At 33.9% G+C, this 26,040-nt stretch overlaps 1 protein-coding gene across 6 annotated transcripts in view; it reads right to left on the bottom strand.

Moving 5' to 3' along the window:
* Nucleotides 1-564: 564 nt before the first annotated feature.
* LOC25501253 (uncharacterized) overlaps nt 565-26,040 on the bottom strand; it is a 45,591-nt gene continuing 20,115 nt past the window's right edge. For 4 of the 6 annotated variants that reach the window (XM_039829475.1, XM_039829479.1, XM_039829476.1 and 1 more), the window contains 9 exons: nt 22,775-23,584; nt 12,292-13,032; nt 10,941-11,759; nt 9,343-10,083; nt 8,305-9,135; nt 7,419-8,141; nt 6,483-7,307; nt 5,715-5,778; nt 565-911 (listed from right to left, as the gene is read on the bottom strand). In XM_039829475.1, the coding sequence (XP_039685409.1) occupies nt 5,758-5,778; nt 6,483-7,307; nt 7,419-8,141; nt 8,305-9,135; nt 9,343-10,083; nt 10,941-11,759; nt 12,292-13,032; nt 22,775-23,584 (5,511 nt within the window). In that variant the 3' untranslated portion in view covers nt 565-911; nt 5,715-5,757. The remainder of the gene's footprint in view (nt 912-5,714; nt 5,779-6,482; nt 7,308-7,418; nt 8,142-8,304; nt 9,136-9,342; nt 10,084-10,940; nt 11,760-12,291; nt 13,033-22,774; nt 23,585-26,040) is intronic. The other 2 variants (XM_039829478.1, XM_039829480.1) reach the window with 2 other exon arrangements.

Raw genomic sequence — 26,040 nt, 5'->3', positions numbered from 1 at the left:
CTTTTACAGCAAAACATTTGTTTACAAAGTAGAAAGAGTAAACTATAGACTACAAGTTAAAAATTGTCAGTTTATTGTCTCTGGTTTGAACCCTCCGTTTCTCGATCTGTTAATTAAAACTTATGCAAAAGCGAGATTAATTGATGCTTTTCTTCGAACCCTTCGGTTTATCAAGTTTCAATGCTTTGCTTCATGATACACAGATGTGTAATTGATTTGAAACTGTTTGGGAGGTTTATGGTTACATGATTTTGGAAAGAGTTTACCCTAATCTTGCTACTTTCAGGATTATGATTGATGTTCTTTGTAAAGAAGGGTTATTACAAAGGAATGTTGCTGCTTTGGATCAGATTGTTGGAAAGCGAAATTCACATTCGCATTCGGTTATTGTTAATTTGAGTTTGATTTTGAGAATGTCAGAAAAGGTGGCAAAAGAAGGGAAGTTATTTAAGTTAGTTACATTGTTGAAGAGATAGTTGTAGAAGAATTTTGATTGTTTTGAATTATATAGTTCCACCGATTCCAAACCCAAGCAATATCTCCAATAGAAACTTTTAAAAAAGATTTCACAAAACACTAGCACATAGGCTTTAGGACATAACATGCATATCATTTGTCCATATAGAAATGTTCAATTTTTCGAAATAAAAAGAGTGTTCCATCAAACACGTAGAAACACCCCCCAAAATGTCGTGGTTGAATTTGGTAATTAAACAAATAGGTAACATAATAAAAGAATCCCTCGACGTCATCTAACGGAGCAATGAGAGTAAAATTCCAATACAAGGTACTTGACATGCAAGCTAATCAAATAACAACGTAAATATAAAATAAAAGAAAGTCTTCCAAACACCAATATAAATAGCTCCTTGGCACTACTTCTCACATGTTTCTTGCGCCTGTGCGTCATCCTAATCGTCAAACACAAATACATGAAAGGGGTGAATAATCAAGTTTCATAATGTATAATACTAAATTAGACAAACACTATAAATAATACACTATCTTTCACAAGGCACAAGTTTTCTTCCGAGGGACACACTATCACTCACATGAATTCACATTTCATAACAACACATGTTGAAATTTGGGGCCTAACTCATCCTTACAAAACCGGTTTGTAAGGTGAGGATTGCCTCATCTTTATAAACTCTTCTCAAGAGTCTTGTCTATCCGATGTGGGACTTGGGTTTTTCCCAATAACACATGCACGCACAATTTCTACAACACTTCTATTTCACTTGGTACCATCTAACTACAAACAAATGGCATGTAACGTGGCACTATGCTCTTGTAAGTGAGACAAACAGATTCAGGTTCTCATATATTTACTCGACTTATCCCAAAATTCATATACATCACACGCAAAAATATAGTGGTTGCACTTAAGCTTCTAAAATTTAGGGTTTACCCACTAAACCACTTTGGAATTTTTCCATCATCGTACTCCTATAATCTAACAAGTATACCCCAACTATTAGGCACCACTAGTACATGTTCCCTAACACTTAAGTTTGTCAAACCCTACCTATATGATGCCCATATAAGCAACACTTCGCTGGGTATTTGACCGTAAAACATACTCCCCCCCGCGAGCGCGTTAGCCCAAGTCACTCCTCAAATATAGCACCATTATCAGCTAGAGACCGGGTTATTTCAATTCACATATATTACGCCAACACATATTTCAAAAAAATACTTATTATTTACAACGCATATTTACAACACACATTCACATTATTCACACTCACATTGCACTATTTTCAGATATTTAACCCACGTATCACAACAGCACCGTTCAAGTTCAAACAACACTTAACATCAATGCTCACATATAGGAAATTACACAACATCAATATCATTCATGTCAATGCCTAATTCAACCATAAACTCAACAACCTAGTTATTAGTGTTGCTAGTTCCTTATTTTAATTCCTAATTTAACAAATATAAATACAGCAATTAACTCATTATAAAGCTAAATATAGTTTGTCAATTGGTCAACTCCGGACAATAGGGGAATCATACTTACCATTTGTCACATTCACTATTATACACATAATTTATCGAACAATTATCACCCTTATCTTGATCATATTATGTCCATTTGTTGTTTCCAATTTTAATTAGTCGTTAAAAAAGTCGTTGTAATGCCTGTTTAAAACTCCAACCCTCACTCTCTAATCTCTATATTATACCTCATTATATTGTCATCTAAAGCTTAGGATTATCCACCAATTAGTTTGTCCTTTTTTTGGACTTTAGATAAAATATATGTAGGTCTTAAAGATGTAAGCATGGGTATTTTCAGAGCTATTCACAAAGTTTTATAAGTTTGCATCCATGTGTAAATACCTTTTGACCGCAAAAGATACTCTCAGCTGGAAATAGGAGCTTGCTTGGCTTATAGCCAAACACTTGGAATTCGGGTGGGGAAAGATTCAGTCTATATTGGGAATGGTTAATAGTAAAAGAGCAATATATGTATAGGGTGACTCAAGCCCTATTAAGTAAAGTAGCTAATGCTCATTTGGCAACTCTATGGAGTGGCACTATATGAGAGTAATGTTGTTATTACTCGTTTATTTATAGGGTTGATACGTAGCAATGATTGTGTTATTTTACTTTTTGTCACGTGGTTATGCTTGTAGGAATATATTTAGTATTGGACCACTGCATGAAGATTTGGAAACCTAACTGAGGATGACCTGAGTCTACCATCCATAGAAAGCTGACCATACTAAAAAAAAAAATCAATCTCTAGAAGACTGAGTGAGAGCTTATGCAAGTTACGCCTTGGAGGAAGATGACAGTTGGGGAAGTTCTTTCCCCTGATAGAGTTCACTTACTAAAATGTTTTCATTCTAGATTGCATTCCCACCATTCTCAGTTAATGGACACCATGTGTGTCAACTTCGGATGTAAGTCCTTGTTTTTCAACAAAATAGTTTTCATGAAACAACAAAAAAATAAGTAATATATATATGGGAAATATACAAAAGTATTTTATTTAAATAGCCATTGTCTCTATGCTGATGACATTGATTTTTTAAGGGATTCTTGTCAAATGTGAGGGCTATCATAAATCTTTTCAAAGAATATGGGGAGCAAGGTTTTAAATAACGGTCGCGGTTTCAGTCGCAGTGCGTTAAGACTGTCGCGATTTCGGCTGTTACGGATGTTGCGTTACTGATTGCGGTCGTCGCGGTGTGAATTAATCAGAACAATGCACAAATATCATTTAATCTTTTATTCTATCATATAGTGTATAATAAAAATTGAACTATTATTTTATATATTATAAGATGGTTAAAATAAATATAATAATTACAACATTACAACACCATACAACATGAAAATAGGCGATGAAATGAATATGAGATACTATCAGCTCATCACAGTCTCTCATTATCTATTTTTCCTTATGAACGGTGTTGCATTTGTAACGGAGTCTTATGGTTGTATCGGATGTTTGTCACGGTCGTAACGGGGCGTTTCGGTGTGATTTTTCATCTCACCCGGTAAAAACGGTATCAGTGGCCACCTATACCTTTTTGTCGCGGCCGTTTTCGCGGTAACGGAGCCGTATTTAAAACCTTGATGGGGAGTACTCTGGTCAGCTTGTCAATGCCAACAAGAGTAAATTCTATATTGGTTCCATTACTTTATCTAGACAGAGAATGATCGCTTCAATTACAGGTTTCCATCATGGGGATTACCCTTTACTTATCTGGGAGTTCCTATATTCTAGGGTAAACCTAGAGCAACACATCTTAGGTCTAGGGTGGATAGCATAAAAGTCAAGCTTTGCTGCATGAGCATGTTAGTTTATATATACTTTCCATGTGTATATGCGGCCAGTCAGTTTATTGAAAAAGCTTAAACAAATGATCACGAATTTTATTTGGAGCGGTGATGTCAACCAATTATAGATGGTTAACTAGACCTATTATGGATAGCTGGCATATCCCTGAGCAGTTACATAGTTCTCTCGATATGAAAGATGTGGAAGATGGTTTGTGGAACAAAGATGCTACTTAGGTGCAACAAATCATAAACATCACTTTGCGTATGGAACCTGGCCCTGATAAACTTAACTGGTCTGTGAATGGTGACCTTACCAGCAATCTAGCTTATGCTCTCTTGAAAGGAACTGGTCTTAATCATCCTTGGTGTAAGTTGATTTGGAATAAGTTTTTTCCTCCTACCAGTGCTTTCATTTTCTAGAGACTTACGCACAATGGACTGCCTACTAATGACAATCTCAGATAGAGAGGTTGCATGATTTGACCACCACCCGTATATTCGTTCATTGCTCTGAAACTATAAAAGTTTGGGACTGGCTTAGGAAGGGAACTGGACTGCAAGTGGATACCTCTAGTACAACAAGTAACGATCTCTGCAGTCCTTCATATTATCTGGATAATATGGATTAACCAGATTATCTTTAAGGTTCAACTCAGTTATACTTTGGCTATGGAAGCTGTCACTTCATCCATGACAGATAGGAATTTTCATTGAACTTTCACTCACACACATAGGAAAGGGAACATGGTGACTGATGCTTTGGCAAAAAATGGTGAAAGTTTTGTATCTTTCCTTTGCTTTCTAGGGATAGCCTAGGATTAGATTGTTCGAGAATTATCATGTGAATTTTTGTCAAGGGTATTTTATCAGTTTTATTTAATTTACTAAAAGAAATAGATATCTGCAGATATAAATATCATTATATTTGCATTTGTATCAACTAACTAATAGGTGATTAAAATATCGTTTTATTTTATCTGCGGATTGTAGATACTTGTTAAACAATATGTCTCACGCCCATCACAGATATCCACAAATACGAACTTTTTCCCATCCCAAAATGAAGGATATATCTTAGAATATCTTACATTTTGAGTTGTGCTTATTAATATTAGTTTTCCCTTTAAAAATGTGATAACATTTTTTTTACAAGAAAACAAAACTAACTTATCTAAAGCAAAAAGTTCAAAAGGATTAACTTATATTTAATTTTATTAATAATAGATTTAAAATGAAATATTTCACCTTTTTTTTTTTAAATAAATTATTAGTCCTTGCAGATATCCCTCTTTTTTCTTTTGATTCTTGTTGTTTTATTTTAATCCTAGTAAAATTTATTTATATTAAAATTAGTCCTTATAATATGTCAAGTATTTGATTTTAACCCTCAAAATAAGGACTAAAATGAGTATTACAAAAAATGATTTCAAAATGATCATATTTTGCAAGTATCAAAACAAAACTCAAAGTTCGTCAAGAAAAAAACTCGAATGACTAAAAACAAAAAGATATATATTTGTAAGGACTAAAAATTAAATAAATAGAAAATATTTTTTATTTTTTTTGGGTTAAGTAGTCTGTTGGCTATAAATTCATCTCTTAAGGTGAATAAGTTGGGTGTTAGGTTCGAACTCTGACCCCTGCATATTTTATGCTATGATGCTACCAATTGATTTAAACTCACGAGGACAAATAAAAAGTATTTTTTTTAATAGAGATTAAAACAAAACAAAAATAGTAGTAAATTTTCAAGGACTAAAAATATATTTCAATCTTAATAATAACCGGTGATTCAAAAGAGAAGGAAAAAAATGTATTCCAAAAATTTCAGTTAAGAAGGAACAAAACACTCCACAATCAAATGATAATGAGAATAATTCCCTATTGATGAATTTGGTGTTGCGTACCTTGCAAATGTGAGGATAGATGATGGTCTCATCATTCAATATATTAATTAGAAAGTGGGACTTCCTGTTGACAAAATGTTAACATTAATTTATTAATTAATTAATAACAAATATATCAGCCCTTAACTAAAAATATTATTTTGATTTTTCAATAAAAATAAAATAGTTTGATTATCATACCATCAGTTTTTTTATTTCTAACCAAAAAAATCATACCATCAGTTTTTTTATCGATAAAAGTAACTTATTTCGCGTCAATATAGAAGACAATTTCTCTTTCTCATATTTCATTAGATAATTTTGTTTAGCGAATTAAATCTCAACCTATTAAGACCAACCACAATGATGAGTGTTTAACCTATTTAGCATTATATTAAATAGGCACTCCCATTGTGGAGTATAATACATGGGTGGCTATGGAAGCACCTTCTCTCTTCATTTTTTATGGGTCCAATTTAATAAATCTTAATAAAATAAATAAATTTTGTTGAAATGTAATGATATAAAATTATTTGTGGGCACTATTTAATATTTTCTTTTAAGGTGCTGGGTTGGAGAAAATTGATGCTTATTAAGTATTACGGTAAAATGAGTGATGTGGACATATGAATTTAATTTAAGCACCCAATTTTGGGTGCTGTGTTGTGATGGTCTATAATTAATTTCAAAGTCACGGTCCGAACATGCACCAAATTAATATTGTGAGCCTTGTTTAATCATGTGAAGAAAAAGTAAACAATTTTCATAAATAATAATGACATTGTGTACCTTTTCTATGAACATTTGTTCAATAGTTGTGTTAAGATCACCTTCCCATCGCATGTTTTCTTCTTCCACCTCAATTGATGTGAGGCACGGTGCTACTGTGAGTGCAGATGAGAAGATCTTCATTTGAGGGCATCCTTTAACGATGAAACTGAGCAAAGATGGGAATATGAATGTTTGTTTCCCATAGCAGAAGCTTCTCAAATTTGACAACGAAGTAAATTCCAAGTATTCCAAGTTTTCAAATACGATGTTTTCCTCTGCTTTATCATCGTCAATCTTTACGACATCCAACATCTTCTCACAATTAGTTATGTTTAATGCTTTGAGTTGAACTAGACTTTTAGCTGTTGAAATTTTTATCAAATAGATCAACTCTTTGCAGTTGTCCACTTTTAAATGGGTTAAATTTGTGAAAGATGTCGATGATGATACCAAGCTTATCAAACTTGGACAATTCACTACACATAACTCTTCAAGATATTGTAACAGAGGATAATCCAATGGAAAGTCTTCCTGCCAGACATGGTTGAGCTTGTCCAATTCAAAAAGCCACAAATTTCTTATTTGATTTGACATTTGCATACTGAGATAACTTGTGGCTCCTTTAGCGGGGAACAATGTTTCAAAAGAACTATTACGCACTTGAAATGTTTCAACAGTAGGAAATATTGTATGGAAATCATTCAGAAGAATAGTTGGAGTTTCATCGAAGCATTGTAAATGAAGAAATTTGACTTTATGAAAGATATTTTCTTGACAATAACCATTCAATATCCCCAACATATCTTTGCCATTTACTGCCAATTCCTCCAGGTTTGGGCTCAACTGAAAAATACACATCCATAATGAAAATAAATACTAGCGTATTACTATACATACAAAATAAATATGAAACATAAAAATAAAGAAAAACGGTGTAGATATGGTGGGGTTTACCTTTTCAATACAAAACAGGGGTTGTTGATCAACCGAGTAAGGTTGTTGCAAGTCTGAATTGTTGAAAGAAAACATTCTTAATGCTTCACAACGATATACATTCAAAGTCTTCAATGAAGGGCAATCTAAAGTATGCTTTCCTTGATAGAAACTCTTGAGATTTGACAAAAGACGCAGTGCCATGATTTTCAATTGGGGGAAATTAAATTGAATTTCCATTGATACAGTTTCTTCCATTGCAACAATTTCCTTGACTCTGCAAGAACTTATCTCAAGCATTTCAAGATGTCCAAGATCTGGGGATAGTGAATATGGAAAGACATATAACAAGCTTTGACACATAGAAACATCCACCTTGTGTAAGTTTCCAAAGCTGATAATTTCATGAGGATCCTCATTCCATATGTGCTTCAATTTGGGTAAAGTAGACAAAGTCAATCTTTTCAATTGAGTGTTTTCTTTTATCAATATTTCTTGTGACTTCATACCTTTCACATCAAACACTGCTTCTAATGAATCGCAATCTTTTACTTCTAGTTCTTCCAATGTCTGTAGCACTTGCATTACATTTGATGGAAAAAGTACATGTGATAAAAAATCACACCTTTCCACGACAAGATGTTTCAAATTGCAGAACACATTGCAATGAAGTTGGCCATACCACACATCCTTTAGCTCAGGATAGTCAGATAAGGCTAAGTACTTGAATTTACCAAATGCAACCTGATCATTCAAATTAATAAATCAAAAGACAAATCAAAATTGCATTTAAGCAATCTTTAATTATGCATTGATATTCTAGTCTACTACAATACAAAATTGATCTAGATAGAATTTCTTAAACTTACCCAAAGTAAATAAATTGATAGATGATAATAAAATATACCTTATCACAAAACATTTTCTTTATGGTTCTGTTGAGGTCACCCTCCCAATGATTTCCTTCATCAGTTTGTACATTTTGAAGATTTGTTGTGTTGGTAACTCCCAATGAAAAAAGTTCCATTCGAGGACATTCTTTGACAACTACAACTTTCAGCAACGGAAACTTAATAGGACATGGGCATGAACTAAATCGACATAGCCTTTGTAAAGAAATTAGTTCTAGAGTTTGTAAACTGCAAAATACAATCTCATTCGTCTCATCTTCTTTACCGTTCACTATATCCTCAAGCCAATTACACATTTTAATCTTCATTGTTGTGAGTTTGACAAGACTCTTTGCTGTTGAGTGTGTTATCAATTTTTTCAACCCATTGCAGTTTGTTACCTCCAAAAAGGTCATATAACTAAAGGAAACAGAAGATGGAACCAACATTGTCAGACTGGAACACTGATAAACATAAATGCTTTCAAGAAACTGTAGAACTGGGTCCATTTGAAATCCTTCTTTGCATATACATTGAAGCTTGCTCAGGTTCCATAGTGTCAACTTTCTAAGCTGCGGGATAATTTCAGGTTCCTTTTCTGTTCCTATGATTTGTTCACCTTGGAATATCTCTGTGAAGGAACTCCATTTGACCAACAAGGTTTCTAAATTAGGAACATCTTTCAAGAACCAATATGGAAAAGTTGCTTCTTCAGTGTAAAACTCACAAACGGTAATGTGTTTGATGTTGTTGAATTGAACCCCTGAATATTGGCTCTGCAATATCTTGCCAAAATCTGTATTGTTCAAATTTAAATTCTCCACATTGGCAAGTACCTGTTGAAAAAACTAAATTAAAACAAAACATTTTAATTCTATAATTTTAAAACAACAAAGAAATTTCTATTTGTGCTAATAGAATAATAACACAAGTTAATTATCAATTATAATAGACATGTTGAATAATTTATCTTCAAATTAACTAAACAATGAAAAACAGTTCAAATTTGTACATGTATGTTCAGTGCAAGAGATGGTATTTAATGCTACACTTACCTCTTCAATTACAAAAAGAGGTTGATATTGAGAGATATTGAGCTCATCAATTCTTGAGCTTTTTTGGTGTCTCAAAGGCTCTGCCTTAAATAGCTCTATTTTTGGACATCGAAACAACTTGATTGTTTTCAATGATTTACATTGAAGAGAATGACCCCCATCAAAGAATGCCTTAAGTTTGGTCAAGCAATGAAGTGTAATGGATGTTAACTGCGGAAACACAAATTTAACTATCTCATTTGTTCCTTCTTCCTTGCCAACAATTTCTTGAATCCCACATTTACTAACTCGAAGACTTTGAAGCTGCTTCATATCTCTAGCCACAGAGAGTGGAAAGAGGCTTATCAAGCTTTCGCAATCCCCAACAGACACATCACTTAAATTTTGAAACCTCATAGTGTAATGTGGATCCACCTTCCATACATGCTTCAGTTTTGGAAGATTAGATAGTTTTAATTTCTTCAATTGAGTAGAATTCTGCACAACAATTTCTTTGGCAAATTCATCTTTCAAATCAAAAACTGCTTCTAATGAATTACAATTCTCCACATCTAATTCTTCCAGGTTCATCAGCACTTCTAGCAAGTTAGGTTGAAAGAGAACATCGGATAAAAAATCACATTTATGAACCACTAGATACTTCAAACTCCTAAATGCGGTATGCTCAAGATTACCATACCACAATTCTTTTAGCTCGGGATATTCAGATAGTTTTAAATGCTTGAAACTACCAAATGCCACCTGTAAAAACAATTGTATTGCGAGTTAGTTCAAACAGAAGTAGTAATAAAATATAGTTAATTTACAAAAATTATATACATAGGTAATGATTTTGTTGAACTATCATATTTAAAACTTAATTAGAGACTATTTATTTGGATTGGCTGATGCAGGCTTTATTTGAGCTTATCAACTAACAGAAGAGCTTATGAGCTCCCATATCCTATTTAAAATTGTTGGATATGTAGGAACATCGAAAGACGGGGGCATAGACTTAACTAATACAATAATGGTGCTTTGCCAAGCCAACCAAAATCTGCAGATTTGGGAAATTTACAAAAAACGGGAGAACGAAAAAACATTGAGCCGTTTAATAAGCCTCAAGCAAATAGAGATATAAGAAACAACATGGATAAGCCAATAATCCCTACTAAAAGTGTGGATATTTTTTTCGTAAACTCATGAGAACCAAGATTGTGAATCCAGTCAAAATGATGACATTAGCTCATATGAAACAAAAGTTGAAACTGTTATGAAGTAGAAAGTACTAATTAACATGACATTCCTAACCAACGGAAATTTCAAATATTTATATCCAAGATAGAGAATAGAATTAGGAAAAGATTGCAAAAACAACGATATAAATGATCACACTAATGCCTGTTACAGGAATGTTATCCCAAAAGCAAAATGTTAATTATATTTTGAAATGTGAGGGGAAACCAAACATGCCCTTAAAAATAATTCCTCCACCACAAGCCTAACTTTATTTTCATCTCTAAACTTTGGATAACCAATTATCAAAATGATCAATGATTTAGATAGACAGTCTTAAACTAACTAGAGCAAATAACTTGGTGAATGAAAGTAAAACATACCTTATCAACAAACATTTTCTTTATGGTTCCGTTGAGGTCACCCACCCAATGCTTTTCTTCTTCAGTTTGTACATGTTGAAGATTTGTTGTTTTGGTCACTCCAAACGAAAAAAGTTCCATTCGAGGACATTCTTTGACAACTACAACTTCCAACAACGGAAACATGATGGTGCATGAGCATGAGCAAAATCGAGAGAGCCTTTCTAAAGAAGTTAGTTCTAGAGTTTGTAAACTACAAAACTCAATCTCATTTGTCTCATCTTCTTTACCATTCACTATATCCTCAAGCCAATTACACATTTTAATCTTCATTGTTGCGAGTTTGACAAGACTCTTTGCTGTTGAGTGTGTTATCAAATTTTTCAACCCATTGCAGTTTGTTACCTCCAAAAAGGTCATATAACTAAAGGAAACAGAAGATGGAACCAACATTGTCAGACTGGAACACTGATAAACATAAATGCTTTCAAGAAACTGTAGAACTGGGTCCATTTGAAATCCTTCTTTGCATATACATTGAAGCTTGCTTAGGTGCAGTAATTTCAACTGTTTGAGTTGCGGGCTAATTTGAGTTTCCTTTTCCATTCTTATGGTTTGTTCACCTTGAAATATCTCTGTGAATAAACTCCACTGGACCAACAAGCTTTCACAATTAGGAACATTTTTCAGAAACCAATACGGAAAATTAGCTTCTTCATTGTAGAATTCGCACACAGCAATGTGTTTGAGGTTGTTGAATTGAACCCCAGCATATTGGGTCTGCAATATCTTGTCAAAATCTTTGTTGTTCAAGTTCAAATTCTCCACATTGGCAAGTACCTGTTGAAAAAACTAAATTAAAACAATACATTCTGCTTCAAAAAATTTAAAGCAATTAAAATTGTTTCTATCTGTACTAAGTAGAATAATAAATCCAAAGTAAATCATCAATTATAAAAAGAAAGCTTATTTGCAGTTTTGGTCCCCCTATTTTAAAAGTTGACAATTTTGGCCCCTCCATCGTATTTTTGAACTATAAAAATGTGATGTGATAAATTTTAAATGTCGTAGAATATGATCTAAAGATGGAAAAAGATCAACATCGATGAAATTATAACAAAATCCCCTTGATAGCTTCATTTAAAACATATCATATCACAATATTTTAGACAATTTTTTTGATAGAGGAACCAAAAATGTTAAATTTTAAAATAGAGGGACCAATTTTGCAAAATGATGAAAATAGGGGGACCAAAACTACAATTAAGCCTAAAAAGAAATATTAAACAATTTTTTTTTTCTTGGTAGAGAATATTGAACAATTTATCTTCAAATTAACAAAACATTGAAAAAGAGTTAATGCTACCCTTACCTCTTCAATCACAAAAAGAGGTTGATATTTTGAGATATTCAGCTCATCATTTTTGGAGCTTTCTTGGTGTCTCAAAGGTTCTTCCTTAAATAGCTCTATTTTTGGACATCGAAACAACTTGATTGTTTTCAATGATTTACATTGAAGAGAATGGACCCCAACAAAGAATGCCTTAAGTTTTGGCAAATGTTTAAGTATAATGGATGTTAACTGTGGAAACACAAATTTAACTATCTCTTCTGTTCCATCTTCCTTGGCAACAATTTCTTGGATGCCACTTTTACTTACTCGAAGACTTTGAAGTTGCAACATACCTTTAGCCACTGAGAGTGGAAAGATGTTTATCAAGTTTTTGCATCCCACCACAGATACATCACTTAAATTTTGAAACCGCATAGTGTAATGTGGATCCTCTTTCCATACATGCTTCAGTTTTGGAAGATTAGATAATTTTAATTTCTTCAGTTGAGAAGAATTCTGCACAACAATTTCTTTGGCAAATTCATCTTTCAAATCAAAAACAGCTTCTAATGAATTACAATCCTCCACATCTAATTCTTCCAGGTTCATCAGCACTTCTAGCAAATTAGGTTGAAAGAGAACATCGAATAAAAAATCACATTTATGAACCACTAGATACTTCAAACTCCTAAATGTGTTATTCTCAAGTCGACCATACCACAACTCTTTTAACTCGGGATATTCAGATAGTTTTAAATGCTTGAAACTACCAAATCCCACCTGTGAAAACAATTGTATTGCGATTTAGTTCCACAAACATAGCAGTAAAATAGAATGCATTTACAAAATAGTTTTTTACACACTAATTAATGTAAAACTCAATTTAACAATTCTATTCATTTTAAAATTAAGGATAATAATAATTTTCTCTAATGAATAATCATTTGCCTTTTTATTAAAAATAAATAAATTAGTCTAGTCAAAAGAAATATTAGTAGTTGGTAGTTATTGGGTAGATTGTTTGTAGCTAGTGCTCATTTTTCAAGGTGAATGTTGTAACGCCCTAATCGTTATTTTATTTATTTTGAATTATTTAGAGTCTTTTATATGATTTTAAATAATATTTGTTGATTATGTGGTGTGTATTGTTTTATTATATAGTTTATTTTAATAATAATTAGAATAAGTGGGAATTAATATTATTTTGGAGGTTGGGGAGTTAATTAGGATTTAATAAAATTAAGGGGGAGTAAATGAAATAAGGGGAGTTATATTTTGAGGAGTTAGGAAAAGAAAAGAGTCAGAACTGCTTTTATGTGAAACCAAGCTTGGGGAGAGAAAACCAAGAACAGAGGAGCCAAGAGAATCCAATTGCTGTGCATTTTTTCCTTCTGAATTAAGGTAAGGGTGAGGTTTGCTCTATTGAATTCTGATTTTTGGATTTAACAGGTTTATGGTAGAAATTGAGAATTGAGTTAGGTTTTGGATTTCTTTGATTTTGGGTGAATTGAGGGTAGGAACCCTGTTTTGATGTTAGAAATAGGTTCTGAGTGCATACAATATTTCATTTCACATCTGTAAACTGATTTGGGGAGTGAAATTGAGAAAATTGGGATTTTGGGAAAAAACTTGCATTCTGATCGTGCTGACATTCATCGCTCGCCTAGGCGAGTGGACTTTCCCGCCTCGCGAGGGAGCAATGTTCATAGCTCGCCCCGCGCGCAAAACAACTCGCCATGGCTGAGTACCTGTGAGAAAATCATAATTTTTTTTGAATTGTTGTTATAAGGTGTCGGATGGACAGTTTTGAGTGCTTAGATGATTTTAGAGAGGTCTGAGACAATTTTTAGATTAAAAAGAAGAATAGGGAGCTTAAAATTGAAGTTTTAGTGAGAAAAATGTCAAAACTCCCGAGAGCAGCCTTTTCCAATTCGCCTTGAACTCGCCATAGCGAGTGACCTATTTTCATGAGTTCGCCATAGCGAGTAGAAGTACTCGCGAGGCGAGTAGTCCAGTTTCAGAGCTGTTTGTTATTTAATTGAATAATGTTGAGTGAATTTGATGTATGAGCATGATATATGATTAGTTGTGCATTTCCAAGAATTACTGAATTGATTATGATGATCTGTTGTTGACTGTGTGATGTATGCTTTTATTTAATTAAATCATACATGTTGTTGAATTATGGAGTTGTAAGTCCTATATACATATATGCATTTGTTGAAGTTGTATGTAGATATACACAAGGGGAGTCAGTTGCATAAGCATATAAAGCGGGAGAGCTCTTGCCCTGGAACGCGTTGTCGTTCAAAGCGGGAGGACTCATGTCCTGGCACACTTATTGTTCAAAGCGGTGAGGCTTAGGTCCTGATGAATGCTTTAACCATTCAATATCCGGTGAGGGCTACTGCCCTGTAAATTGATACCACATGCATGTGCATTGTAGAGGAGTCGTAGCAGTGTTGTCGAGTTGTCGCATGAGTCGTTGTCTTGGTTGTAAATGTCATTGTTGTTGATGTGTTGATTATGAAATATACATTTATATTTGAATTATTAGTATGTTAGGGTGTTAGATTTAATTGATTAATTTATTATCTATATTTATTATTGTGAATCTCATCCCTTCTGCTTGAAAATGTTGCCCTTCCTATGGGTAACTTGCAGGTGATCCTGAGTAGTAGGTGGTGGCTTAATGTCTAGGGCTCTAATACGTACAGGATGGGATTTCTTATTGTTCTTCATTCCTTATGCATCAATTTTTGGAATATGATGATGTAGCCCTTATATTTGAGTATGAATTATTTTGATGGGGCTTTTATGCCAATATTATTTTATGGAGAATTAAACAGTTGTTGTTGTTGCTTTTGATGCAAATATTCCGCTGCAAATTAATGATGTTTTTGAAGGATGTTTATTAAATAGTTTTATCTTCTATTTAAGAAATTTTATAAAGTAGTGTGACATGCCCGTTTTGGGATATACTTTGATGTGTTTATTTATTATTTAATTGCTTTGAGATAACGGGGTGTTACAAATAAGTGGGGTGTTCGGGGTTCGAACTGCAGTGTCTGAGTTCGAACACCGATCCTGCATATAATAATGCATGTTCCTGCCAACTGAACTATGCTCATAGGGACCAAGCCCTATTAAGCGCTTGTAGCTATAAGTTCATGTATTATACTACTTCTATAGTGTTTTATTTTATAAATAACGACATATATTTTATTCTTCCCAAAATGATAATTTAAAATTAAATTATCATTATATTTAATATAATCTAAACGCTAATTTGTCTTTCAATTGACGTGCTTTATATATTCTAGCATAGTAGCATTGGATGGGTTAACGCAAGTATATATTTTCTTAACCATCTGTAGTTGTTTCTATTGCACTAACACATAAATTATCATCATTTTTTTATGAAATTTATATTTTCATGAAAATTAATTATATTTTGATTAAAATTATATATATAGATGTTGTGACGTTTGAACTCTTGTTCTTTTCTATGACACCAACGATATATCATTATTATAGGACCCGTACGTCGCAATGTGAATAGCTCCGCAGGTCCTGTTCATGTGCAAGTGATTTGCGCTATTTTGATGATCATGGCAGAAACCCTGATCGCTACTCTATCATTCCTATCTGCTATCGCAACAACAATTATGATCACATCTCAAGATATGGTTTCAATCACGTGGCAGGTCAAGGACCTGTACGCCGCATTCATCGTTGTCATCAGCAACAACATTCATTCCTCAAAGAAGTCTGTTGGTTCTCAAGGTATTCTGACAATGACTACTTTGAAATGAAGCACGGAAACTCGTATTACCCGGGACATATACTTAGCACAGACACATATAATTACATTAAATTATGTGATTTCCTCAAATTATTAGCGGTGTTGGCATATCCGTGTCGTGTACGGTGTCCGTGTCCGTATCCGTGCTTCATAGCTACTTTCTATTTTACCAATACACCTGATCATATTCATTATCTGAAACTGAGACAAGGGTTTGAGGTCTGCAGTATCTTAACGGATCTTTTTGTTTCACGCTATAGAAATAAAAGAGGTAAATTGTTTGGTTTCGTGCATTTCACTCATGTTAGAGATGTTGCTAAATTAAATAAGGCTCTAAACAATGTTGTCTTTGGTCATCTTTAAGGTTTGGGCTAACATTGCATGTTTCGATAGGTTTAGTGGTGTTAGTACTAACCATTACGAGGGAGAAAAAAGTAAGCATGTTAAGGGAGTTAAGAATCATATTAAGGGAGAAAAAAATATATTATTGAGGGAGTTGAAAAATTACAAGACAAGAGATCTATTTCTCGTTCAAGGAAAGAGGTATTTGAGTTGGTGAAAGAAGAAGCACGTGCTAGTCAGTCTAAGTGTGAACGAGTTAGACAAGAAATCCCTAATGGCAAAAACATGTGGTTAATATTGAAGGTGCAGATGATGAGATAGGTGCCTCTTTTGTTGATGTTGTTGGAAATTGAATAATTCTGCAAATGTTTTTGGGAGGATGAAGTATGTCCGGAAATTTTCATCTCATAACGAAGTTTTAGAATGGGCGAGTATGGGGGGCTATAGCAAGAGTCTTCAATGGCGAGCATGTTTTTTTAGTCCAGCAGAAAATTATAGATGTGGGGTTTGAAAATGTCAGAGTTATACCAATGGGTGCTGTTAATGTGTTCCTGACTTGCCATGGCACGGAAAATGTCATGACTGTTATACGGATGCGTCTGAATTCTTTAATTTATTCTTTTCGGGCCTTTGTCCTTGGTCCAAGAAGGATGAATTAAAATATGAAAGAGGGGCGTGGTTACGACTATATGGCATCCCTTTGCATGGTTGGACAACTCAGTTTTTCAACTTACGCCTCTTCCATGTTTGGTAGACTTTTAAAAGTTGATTTGTGCACAGCAAATCTTGAGTGGTTAGATTTTGCTCAAATCATTATTTCCATCACTTCTTTGGAGGAAATCAACTTTATGATAAGCTATGTAAAGTTAAAATTGTCGAAGAATTAGAGCTCGGTCTCCCAACTGATGTTTGTTTTGAGGATCTTGAATCGGACTCGACTTCAGAATCTTCAAATCCGGATGAAGTACCTGAACATGAACATATCATTGATTCCTTAGTTCATGAACTTAAAGAAGTCAGTGACAATTCTTCCAGGAATAATACTATTCAAGAACATAATGCTTCTTTGGATTCCAAGCTACCACCACTTGCCAAGGGATGTCCAATTGTCAAACTTGTATCTACTTATAACAAAGCGGCTTCAATTAGCCTATCTATCTCGCTTTGAACCGAGATAGTTTCTACTGCAGGATGTCTTGATAAAGTTCCACCAAACCAATCACAAAATCATGCTCACATTACTTTACGGTTGTCTCATCATTTAGTTGGCTCACCTATATTGCCCAAATCCTCTCATCTCACCACCCACGCTATTTCCACTAATCCTTCTTCGGCAGGAAAAATACAATCGCCCATCACTGGACCGTGGAGCACTGAATGGATCAATAACCACATCAAATTGGCTGACACCACAGTAAATTCCCCAACTCCGAAACTTCAACCATCTAACCGTTCTGCAGCTTTAAAAGGTAGGTGCAACACTAATTCTCATCACTGTGATCCATCTTTTTTAAGCTTACGGCGTATTTTCTAGAATGCCTGCTGAAGACCGTCATGCCTTAATTCAGTTACTTAAACGTTATAAGAAGAAAAGTAGAGGTAACACTTCAGACAACATCTCAAATGCAGAACCTTTAGGGGTTGACAAGTCTTCAACATCCTCAAACAATGATTGGAAAAATTGGTTAATCTTACATGATTGGCAAATTTCGAGCATCAATTTGCTTTTGCTCATGGTTGGCAAATTTTGGATGGTATATTAATAGCTAACGAGACCGTTGACGAGACTCGCCGTTTGAAAAAACACTTGTTGCTCTTTAAAGTAGACTTTGAAAAGGCTTTTGATTATGTTGACCGGCAATACCTAAATGCCATTATGACCAAAATGAACTTTACTACTTTATGGCGTAAATGGATTATTGAATGTGTGTGCTACAGTAACTGCATCTGTGTTAGTAAATGGATGTCCAGCAGATGACTTCAATTTTCAACGCGGTCTTCGCAAAAAGACCACTTACATGCCATGTTGATGTTTTTTAAGTTTCATATATGCATCTTATAGTACAAAAAAACACCTATTGATAGAGGGTTTTTAAGTGGGTAGCTATCCACATGACTTAAAAAGTTGGACGGAAGAGAAAGTTTTAACTTTAATATATATTAAGTTGGTCAACCCCATTTAAAAACTACAAGTTGTTTAAAAATAAAAACTAATTATTAAGATTAAGCCAACATACAAAAGAGCAACCTATTCATTAGTAATTAGTAATTGGCTTAATTGCACTTTTGGCCCCCTATGTTTCAATAAGTTGCAATTTTGGCCCTCTAACTAATTAAAATACAAAACAGTCCCATATGTATTTGATCTTTGGCAGTTTTGGCCCCCTAGACCAATTTTAACTCAGTCAACGCTGACGTTGGACTTCAAAGCTGCCACGTGTGCATTGTTTTAATTAAAAATAAAATAAAAAAACCACATATAAATTAAAGAATTAAATAAATGAAAAAAACAACAAATAATTAAAAAAAAATAAAAACCAGGAAAAGTTTGTTTTTTTGTCACACTACTACAGGATGTGTTTTCAGCACCTGTGAGGAAAAGTAGTAACTTCTACAAAAGACGAGGAAAGAATGCTTTGGATTATGGACCGCCTTTTTCTCGCATACTTAACACAATTTGCTTATATAGGTAATTCCTTGTTTTTTTGATTTCTCGATTCTAATTAGGATTTTCTTCAAGTGATTCTAGCTTTCTGTAATTGGTGTTGTGGATTTAGAGATTTTCTTTCCTCGTACTCAAATTCAAAGTGCCTACATTACTTATACTTTAGGTATAATTTATCTTGGTATGCACAGTTTGATATGTTGTTGCTGGCCAATTTATTGGACATAGAATCCTTGGAACTTGGCTTAAAATTGATGAATACATAGACAGATTCGTGGTCTCAGGACAAAACAGTATCCTCGGTATACCTAACTTATCTTATTCTATTTCTGTTCCGGTTAACAAGTTTTTGGGCTGATTTGAGCTTCCTCCTGCTATTTGCTTATCTAACTCCTCAACCTCCAACACCAACTTGAGTTTCAAACTACTTTCAATGGTGTTGCATTGGGAGTTGGAAGTGATCACTAATTTTTTAGGTATGTAAGTGTAACAAGATCATTAATTTTTTTTGTTTGTATTGCCTCATAAGTTTATGGATCTTTTTTAATGAGAAAATGTGTTTTAAACTGTTTTTGTTTTCTACTTGCCATTATTTTTCTATTACTGGTGTTATATTATTTTGATTTTCTTCACCTGAAGTTGAAAACTACAGTTGTTCCTTTGTGGTGGTGGTGTTGTTTTCTCGTTATTTTACATGTCTTTCTATAACTCTTGTGGCATTCCACTCTTTTACCTCTTTTTGGCCTTTCTAATTGACTTAAGTTATTAACACACAATCAATATAAAAGTGTTGCAACTAAAGATGACTCGGCTACTTTATTCTTGCCACATCTCTGCTACTTTTTTTATTTCCAAGTGAACTTGTGCAATTGTATATTATTTTGGTACTTGCTACTTGAGTTTGAGTAGAAATATAGTGCTACTTTTAAATTTACGTTATTGGGATCAAATTGGTTACAAAGAATATTAACTCATGCAGTGTTTCATTTATTAGTACTTCCAATTATCCCTTTGTAAGTTTTCTTTTATAATATGCTTCCAATTATCCCTTCGTTAGAAGGGTTGTGTTGATTATGCTAAAATGTACCCTTCTAGAGACAGAAGGTAACCTATCTAACCTATCTTTACCTTCTACTCAATGAAGATGTTGTTCTTAGCTTTGATGCTTATGGACATATAGATACAAGCCTACTAACCTTTTTTAATCAATCTTGTAATAATGCAATTTGAGAATATGGAGCTTAGAATTTGTGTTAATTGTGTTTTAAAGTTAATATGATATTCTAATATATGTTATCTTAACATTTTTCAGATATTTGGAGGCAAAAACCCGTTAATGTTCAAGAACGTTGTGCGATTTTGATTCTTGAAATACTTTGATGTAATTTGATTATGTGAAGCAATGTCTTATGGTTCTGAAAAAATGTCGGTTAATGTTAGTTTGTGTCTATAGTTTTATGGTATTCATGAATGAATTTGTAACTTTGAATTTGTTTAGTGTTAGATATGAAATTTGGTTTAATGGCATTTTATATTAGTGGTTGTGTGTGAAATTTTAGATTAATTTATGAATTTGTAACTTTGAATTTTTTATTTATGAAATTAATTTAAAAGAATTTGAATTTAAGTGGGCTGAACCGAAATGTTTTTTTTTTTATACCTTTTGAGTGTTTTTTAAGTGGGATGAACCGACTTAATTAATAGCTTTTCAGTGTGGTGACCCAACTTAATAAAACTTTTTAAGTCGGATGATAGATAAGACTTAAAATCAAAATAGTTATTAAGTCGGCCACCTATAAGTGGGATCAACATTCGACTTAAAAAATCCTTTTCACCCCACTTAAAGTGTTTTTTGTATTTGATGCATTCTGTTATTTAATTTCTTTCTATATTAGCCTTATTCTCCCATATTATTAGAACTTTAGTTTTCAAAACTCAAGTTACACAAAGTAAATTAAGACTGAAACAAAATGGTTATGCTTAACAGGTCTTGAGGAACATATTATAAGATGACATTGCCAATGTTGTTATACTAAAAAAAAACTTATATCAGCTCTGCGATCAATAGACAACAAAGTTGAAGATACCAATCATCAACTTAAAACTTTAACCTACAATTTCTCAAACAAAAAAAAAAAACTTTAAGCTGCAATTTTTCAGCTCTGCGATAAATAGGAACATTGTAAGACTGACTTAAAACTCATCTCATTATATTCAAGACTGAACCTGGAAACTTTTTCTTATATCAGACCTGTTAAATCTTCTAGAAAACTCATTACTTGAAACTAACGAAACAAGAGGATCATGCTTGATCTTTTAGCCCCATAATAGATGTAGCTTGCAAAAAAGACTTAGTTCAGGTGGTAGTATAAGTTAATAAAAAGAAAGAGATTGGGTTAATTTTCTGTCACTATTGTAAGTAAGTAGATGCCTTATTCTTCATTATCTATTCTTTTGTTTATTACAAGATTTAAGTAGATGATATGTTTTTAGTGGATGCACAAGTATGAATGCTTTGCTGAACAATGAATATGATAAAGAATATTAGCAGATTTAATTGTAGAAAAACAGTTACTAATAAAGAAAAGACTTAATTGCACTTTTGGACCCCTATCTTTCCAAAAGTTGCGGTTATGGTCCTCTAACTAATTTAAATACAAAACAGCCCCCTATGTTTTGTATTTTTTGGCAGTTTTGGACCCCCAGTCCATTAGTGAGGTGCCACGTGGCCCCCTAAATAATACACGTGGCACCTTACTAATGGACTAGGGGTTAAAAACTGTCAAAGAATCAAAACATAGGGGGCTGTTTTGTATTTAAATTAGTTAGGGGGTCATAACCGCAACTTTTGGAAAGATAGAGGTCCAAAAATGCAATTAAGCCTAAAGAAAATTAGTTACTGTTTTTGCAATGCTTTTTATTTTTTGGATTATGGTTAATTGATTTTTACATTTAATGAATACAATGATGAGCCATAAAATTGAATTTGGTGAAAATAGGTGATAGGTTTTCTAATATCTCATCTCCGTTAATTTATAGACTAATTGATTTTATCTCGGTGAAACTCTCACTTATGCTTCTCTTCATTTTTGTAGTGTAGAGACTCATTCTGCTTTTGATGAGATGCAAGCGAAGTAGATGACAGATTTGTTTTTTTGGTGTATTTCGCATCTTTATACTCTAATTCTTTTCATCAAGACCCTAATTGAACAATATATTTATGATTTTCCACAACTTTTATTTTATTGTTTCTCTTCTTATTTTCCACAACTTCTTCGCTATGCGAAACTGAACCTCTATTTGAAATTGTTCTTTTATTTGAAAACCATGTTCTTCAACCATTCCAAAACCGTTGAATTTATATATGTTATCCGACATTTTACATAGTTAGCTATTGATTGCAGATTTACGAAGTTGAGGCCACTAAAAAATACAGCAGATGCGATGTCATTGGCAGATCTTAGCTATGCCAGAGGTTTGATCTACAATTCTAGAATTAAGACTATGGTTCTTCAACCTTGACTGTCAACTACAACTCCACAAATAATGTTATTATATATGATAAAATGTTAGTTCAATACATAGTTGAAATTCCCGTGAAAAGAAACCCAAATCATTAATAAAAGCTATCATGTGTCCAAAGAAAACAAAAGAAAATAGAAACCCAAATCATTATATTGTTACACAAGTAAAGTGGTAAATAAACATACCTTATCTTCAAACATGTTGTATATTGTATCGTTTAAGTTTCCCTTCCAATGCCATTCTGAATCAATTTCTGCAATTTTAACTTTTCGAAGAATTGGTGTACTTGTGTTTCCGGCAGAAAAAATCTTCATACGAGGACATTCCCCCACAATTACTTTCTCCAACGACGGAAACTTCATGAAACATTTGACAGAGCAAAACTTGATGAGGCTTGGCAAACATTCCAACATCAAAATTTGTAAACTCATAAAAGCAATGTCAACATTTTCTACTCCAGTAACTACTTCATCAAGTGAATTACAATCTTTTATCTTCAGCACAGTGAGCTTGTCCAAACTTCGTGCGGTAGGAGTTGTGATCAAATATTTTAGCCCATTGCATTTTATTATCTCCAACTTTGTCAGATGATTAAGGGTGACGGAGGAAGGCATCAAATTTGTCAGACTAGAACAACTATCAACATCTAAGTATTCAAGGAACTCAAGAACTGGGTCAATTTGGGATCCTTCCTCACATATATGTTGAAGTTTAGGTAATTCATTCAACATCAGTGTTTTGATTTGTGTATGAGTCTTCTCACTTATTTCTCCTTTATCTTGAAATATCTTCTTGAAGCAACTCCACTCAACAAGTAGTGACTCAAGAGTATGCACATTTTCAAGAAACCAATAAGGAAATCTTGCCTCTTCACAGTCATAGTCACTCAAGCCAATAAAAGTCATTTTACTAAAGAGGGAATTTGAGTTTTGGGTTTGCAATATCAAGTCAGCATCAGCCTGTGCCATCTTCAACACCTCCAAGTTTGGAATCACCTAAAACATATTTAAACAACAATGTAAAAGAACTAAACATTTTATTATTGAGTCAAACAATAATTACTATTGACTAAAATTTGTCATTTTTTCAATTTCTTTTAAACTCGTATATATCCTTTATCGAAATTATGAAAATAATTTTTTGAATATGAAATACACACCATCTAATCTAATTCAATTGAATACAAGTATACTAATTGTTTGGTATTTCAGAAGAATATGTTAGAATAATTAATCAAGTACTTAGTGGAGATATTGAAAAGTTGCGACTATTTAGTTTCAACTCCACTAGCCATTGTATTGATTGTATTGAATAATCTTCCTTATTAATTAGGGGTTAACTAGGAGACTCTTACCTATATAAATGTACACTCTCACCACATAATATGATATAATAAACATATTTTCAGTTCTAATATGGTATCTAGAGCTTCTTGATCCAGAGCCATGTCTACGTCTTCTCCCTCTGATGCGCAACGCGTAACTGCAAACCTTCAAACAAGTAGTTTCTGTTAAGCTTGATGATACAAACTACCTTCAATGGAAGCAACAAGTCGAAGGTGTTCTTCGCGGAACGAAGATGGTGAAATTTGTGATTTCACCTGATATTCCACTGGTTTATCTCACAGATGCAGCGCGCGAAGCTGGAACGGAGAATCTTGCTTACACTGAATGGGAAGAACAAGATTCATTGCTCTGCACCTGGATTCTTTCAACGATATCGCCTTCGCTACTTTCGCGATTCGTTCTCCTTCGCCACTCATGGCAGGTTTGGGATGAGATCCATAGTTACTGCTTCACGCAGATGAAGACGCGTTCGCGTCAACTTCGATCTGAACTTAGATCCATTACGAAAGGTTCACGCACTGTCGCTGAATTCATTGCTCGAATTCGCGCAATTTCAGAGTCTCTTGCTTCAATTGGAGATCCAGTCTCTCACAGGGACCTAATTGAAGTTGTTCTTGAAGCACTTCCTGAAGAGTTTGACCCTATTGTTGCTAGTGTGAATGCAAAATCTGAGGTTGTTTCTTTAGATGAACTTGAATCTCAACTTCTCACACAAGAATCTAGAAAGGAGAAGTTCAAGAAAGCTGCTATCAGTGAACCTGTTTCAGTTAATCTCACTGAAACTGCAAATTCAGAATCCCAATCTCATGGTCCTAATTCTCAAAACCACAATTATACTGATGGCACCGGAAACAATCAGTTTCCTAACTCTAACCCTAATTTTGGAGGAAGAAATGGCCAGTTCAGAGGACGTGGTGGCCGTTTTGGTGGTAGATTCAGAGGACGTGGTGGCCGTTTTGGTGGAAGATCCAATGTTCAATGCCAAATATGTTCAAAAACTGGTCATGATGCAAGCTATTGTCACTACCGTTTCTTTGCCCCACAAAATGATTACTACAGTCCCTATGGCTCACCAGAAGGCTATGGTGCACCTCCAAATGTATGGATGCAGAACATGTCACGTCCTCAACAATCTGGACAGTTTCTTAGGCCTCCCACACAGGCTGCGAATCAGAGATGTCAAGCTCCCCAGGCCTTCTTAACTGGCTCAGATCCATACAATTCATTCAACAATGCCTGGTACCCTGACTCAGGTGCTACTCATCATGTCACCCCTGATGCATCCAACCTCATGGATTCCACGTCTCTTTCAGGTTCTGATCAGGTCCATATTGGAAATGGACAAGGTTTGGCTATTACCTCTGTTGGTTCCTTACAATTTACTTCTCCTTTACATCCTCAAACTACTCTAAAACTAAATAATCTCCTTCTTGTTCCCTCTATAACCAAAAATCATGTTAGTGAGTCAATTTGCTAAAGATAACAATGTTTACTTTGAGTTTCATCCTAATCATTGTTTTGTCAAATCTCAGGATTCTTCTAAGGTGCTTTTAAGAGGTATTCTAGGACATGATGGTCTCTATCAATTTGAGCACACCAAATCATTCAAGACCACTGCTCCTGTCTCTCAAAATTCTAGTGTCAACACTGTTTGCAATAAAGTTCCAGCACAAACTGATAATTCTGCCTCTTTTCATTTAGGTCCCTCAACTGGTTTCAATTTCAATAATTTTCAATGTAATAATGTTGAACATTTACCTAGTAGTTCAACATCTAGTTCTACTCAGTCTTTTCCTTCCATGTATGGTATCTGGCATAGCAGACTTGGACATCCTCATCATGAGGTGCTCCAAAGTATTATCAAACTTTGTAATATACAATTACCAAATAAAAGCTTGTCAGATTTATGTACTGCTTGTTGTCATGGTAAGGTTCATAGACTGCCATCTTTTGCATCTCAAATGACATATACTAAACCTCTTGAATTAATTTTCTGTGATCTTTGAGGACCTGCACTAGTTGAATCCTCTTGTGGATATACCTATTTTCTTACTTGTGTGGATGCTTATTCTAGATACACATGGATATATCCTCTGAAACTCAAA

The sequence above is a fragment of the Medicago truncatula genome, chromosome 8 (assembly GCF_003473485.1).
Source record: "Medicago truncatula cultivar Jemalong A17 chromosome 8, MtrunA17r5.0-ANR, whole genome shotgun sequence".
Lineage (NCBI taxonomy): Eukaryota > Viridiplantae > Streptophyta > Magnoliopsida > Fabales > Fabaceae > Medicago > Medicago truncatula.
The sequence above is the reverse complement of the archived record's forward strand: the minus strand, read 5'-3'. Positions and strand labels throughout refer to the sequence as shown.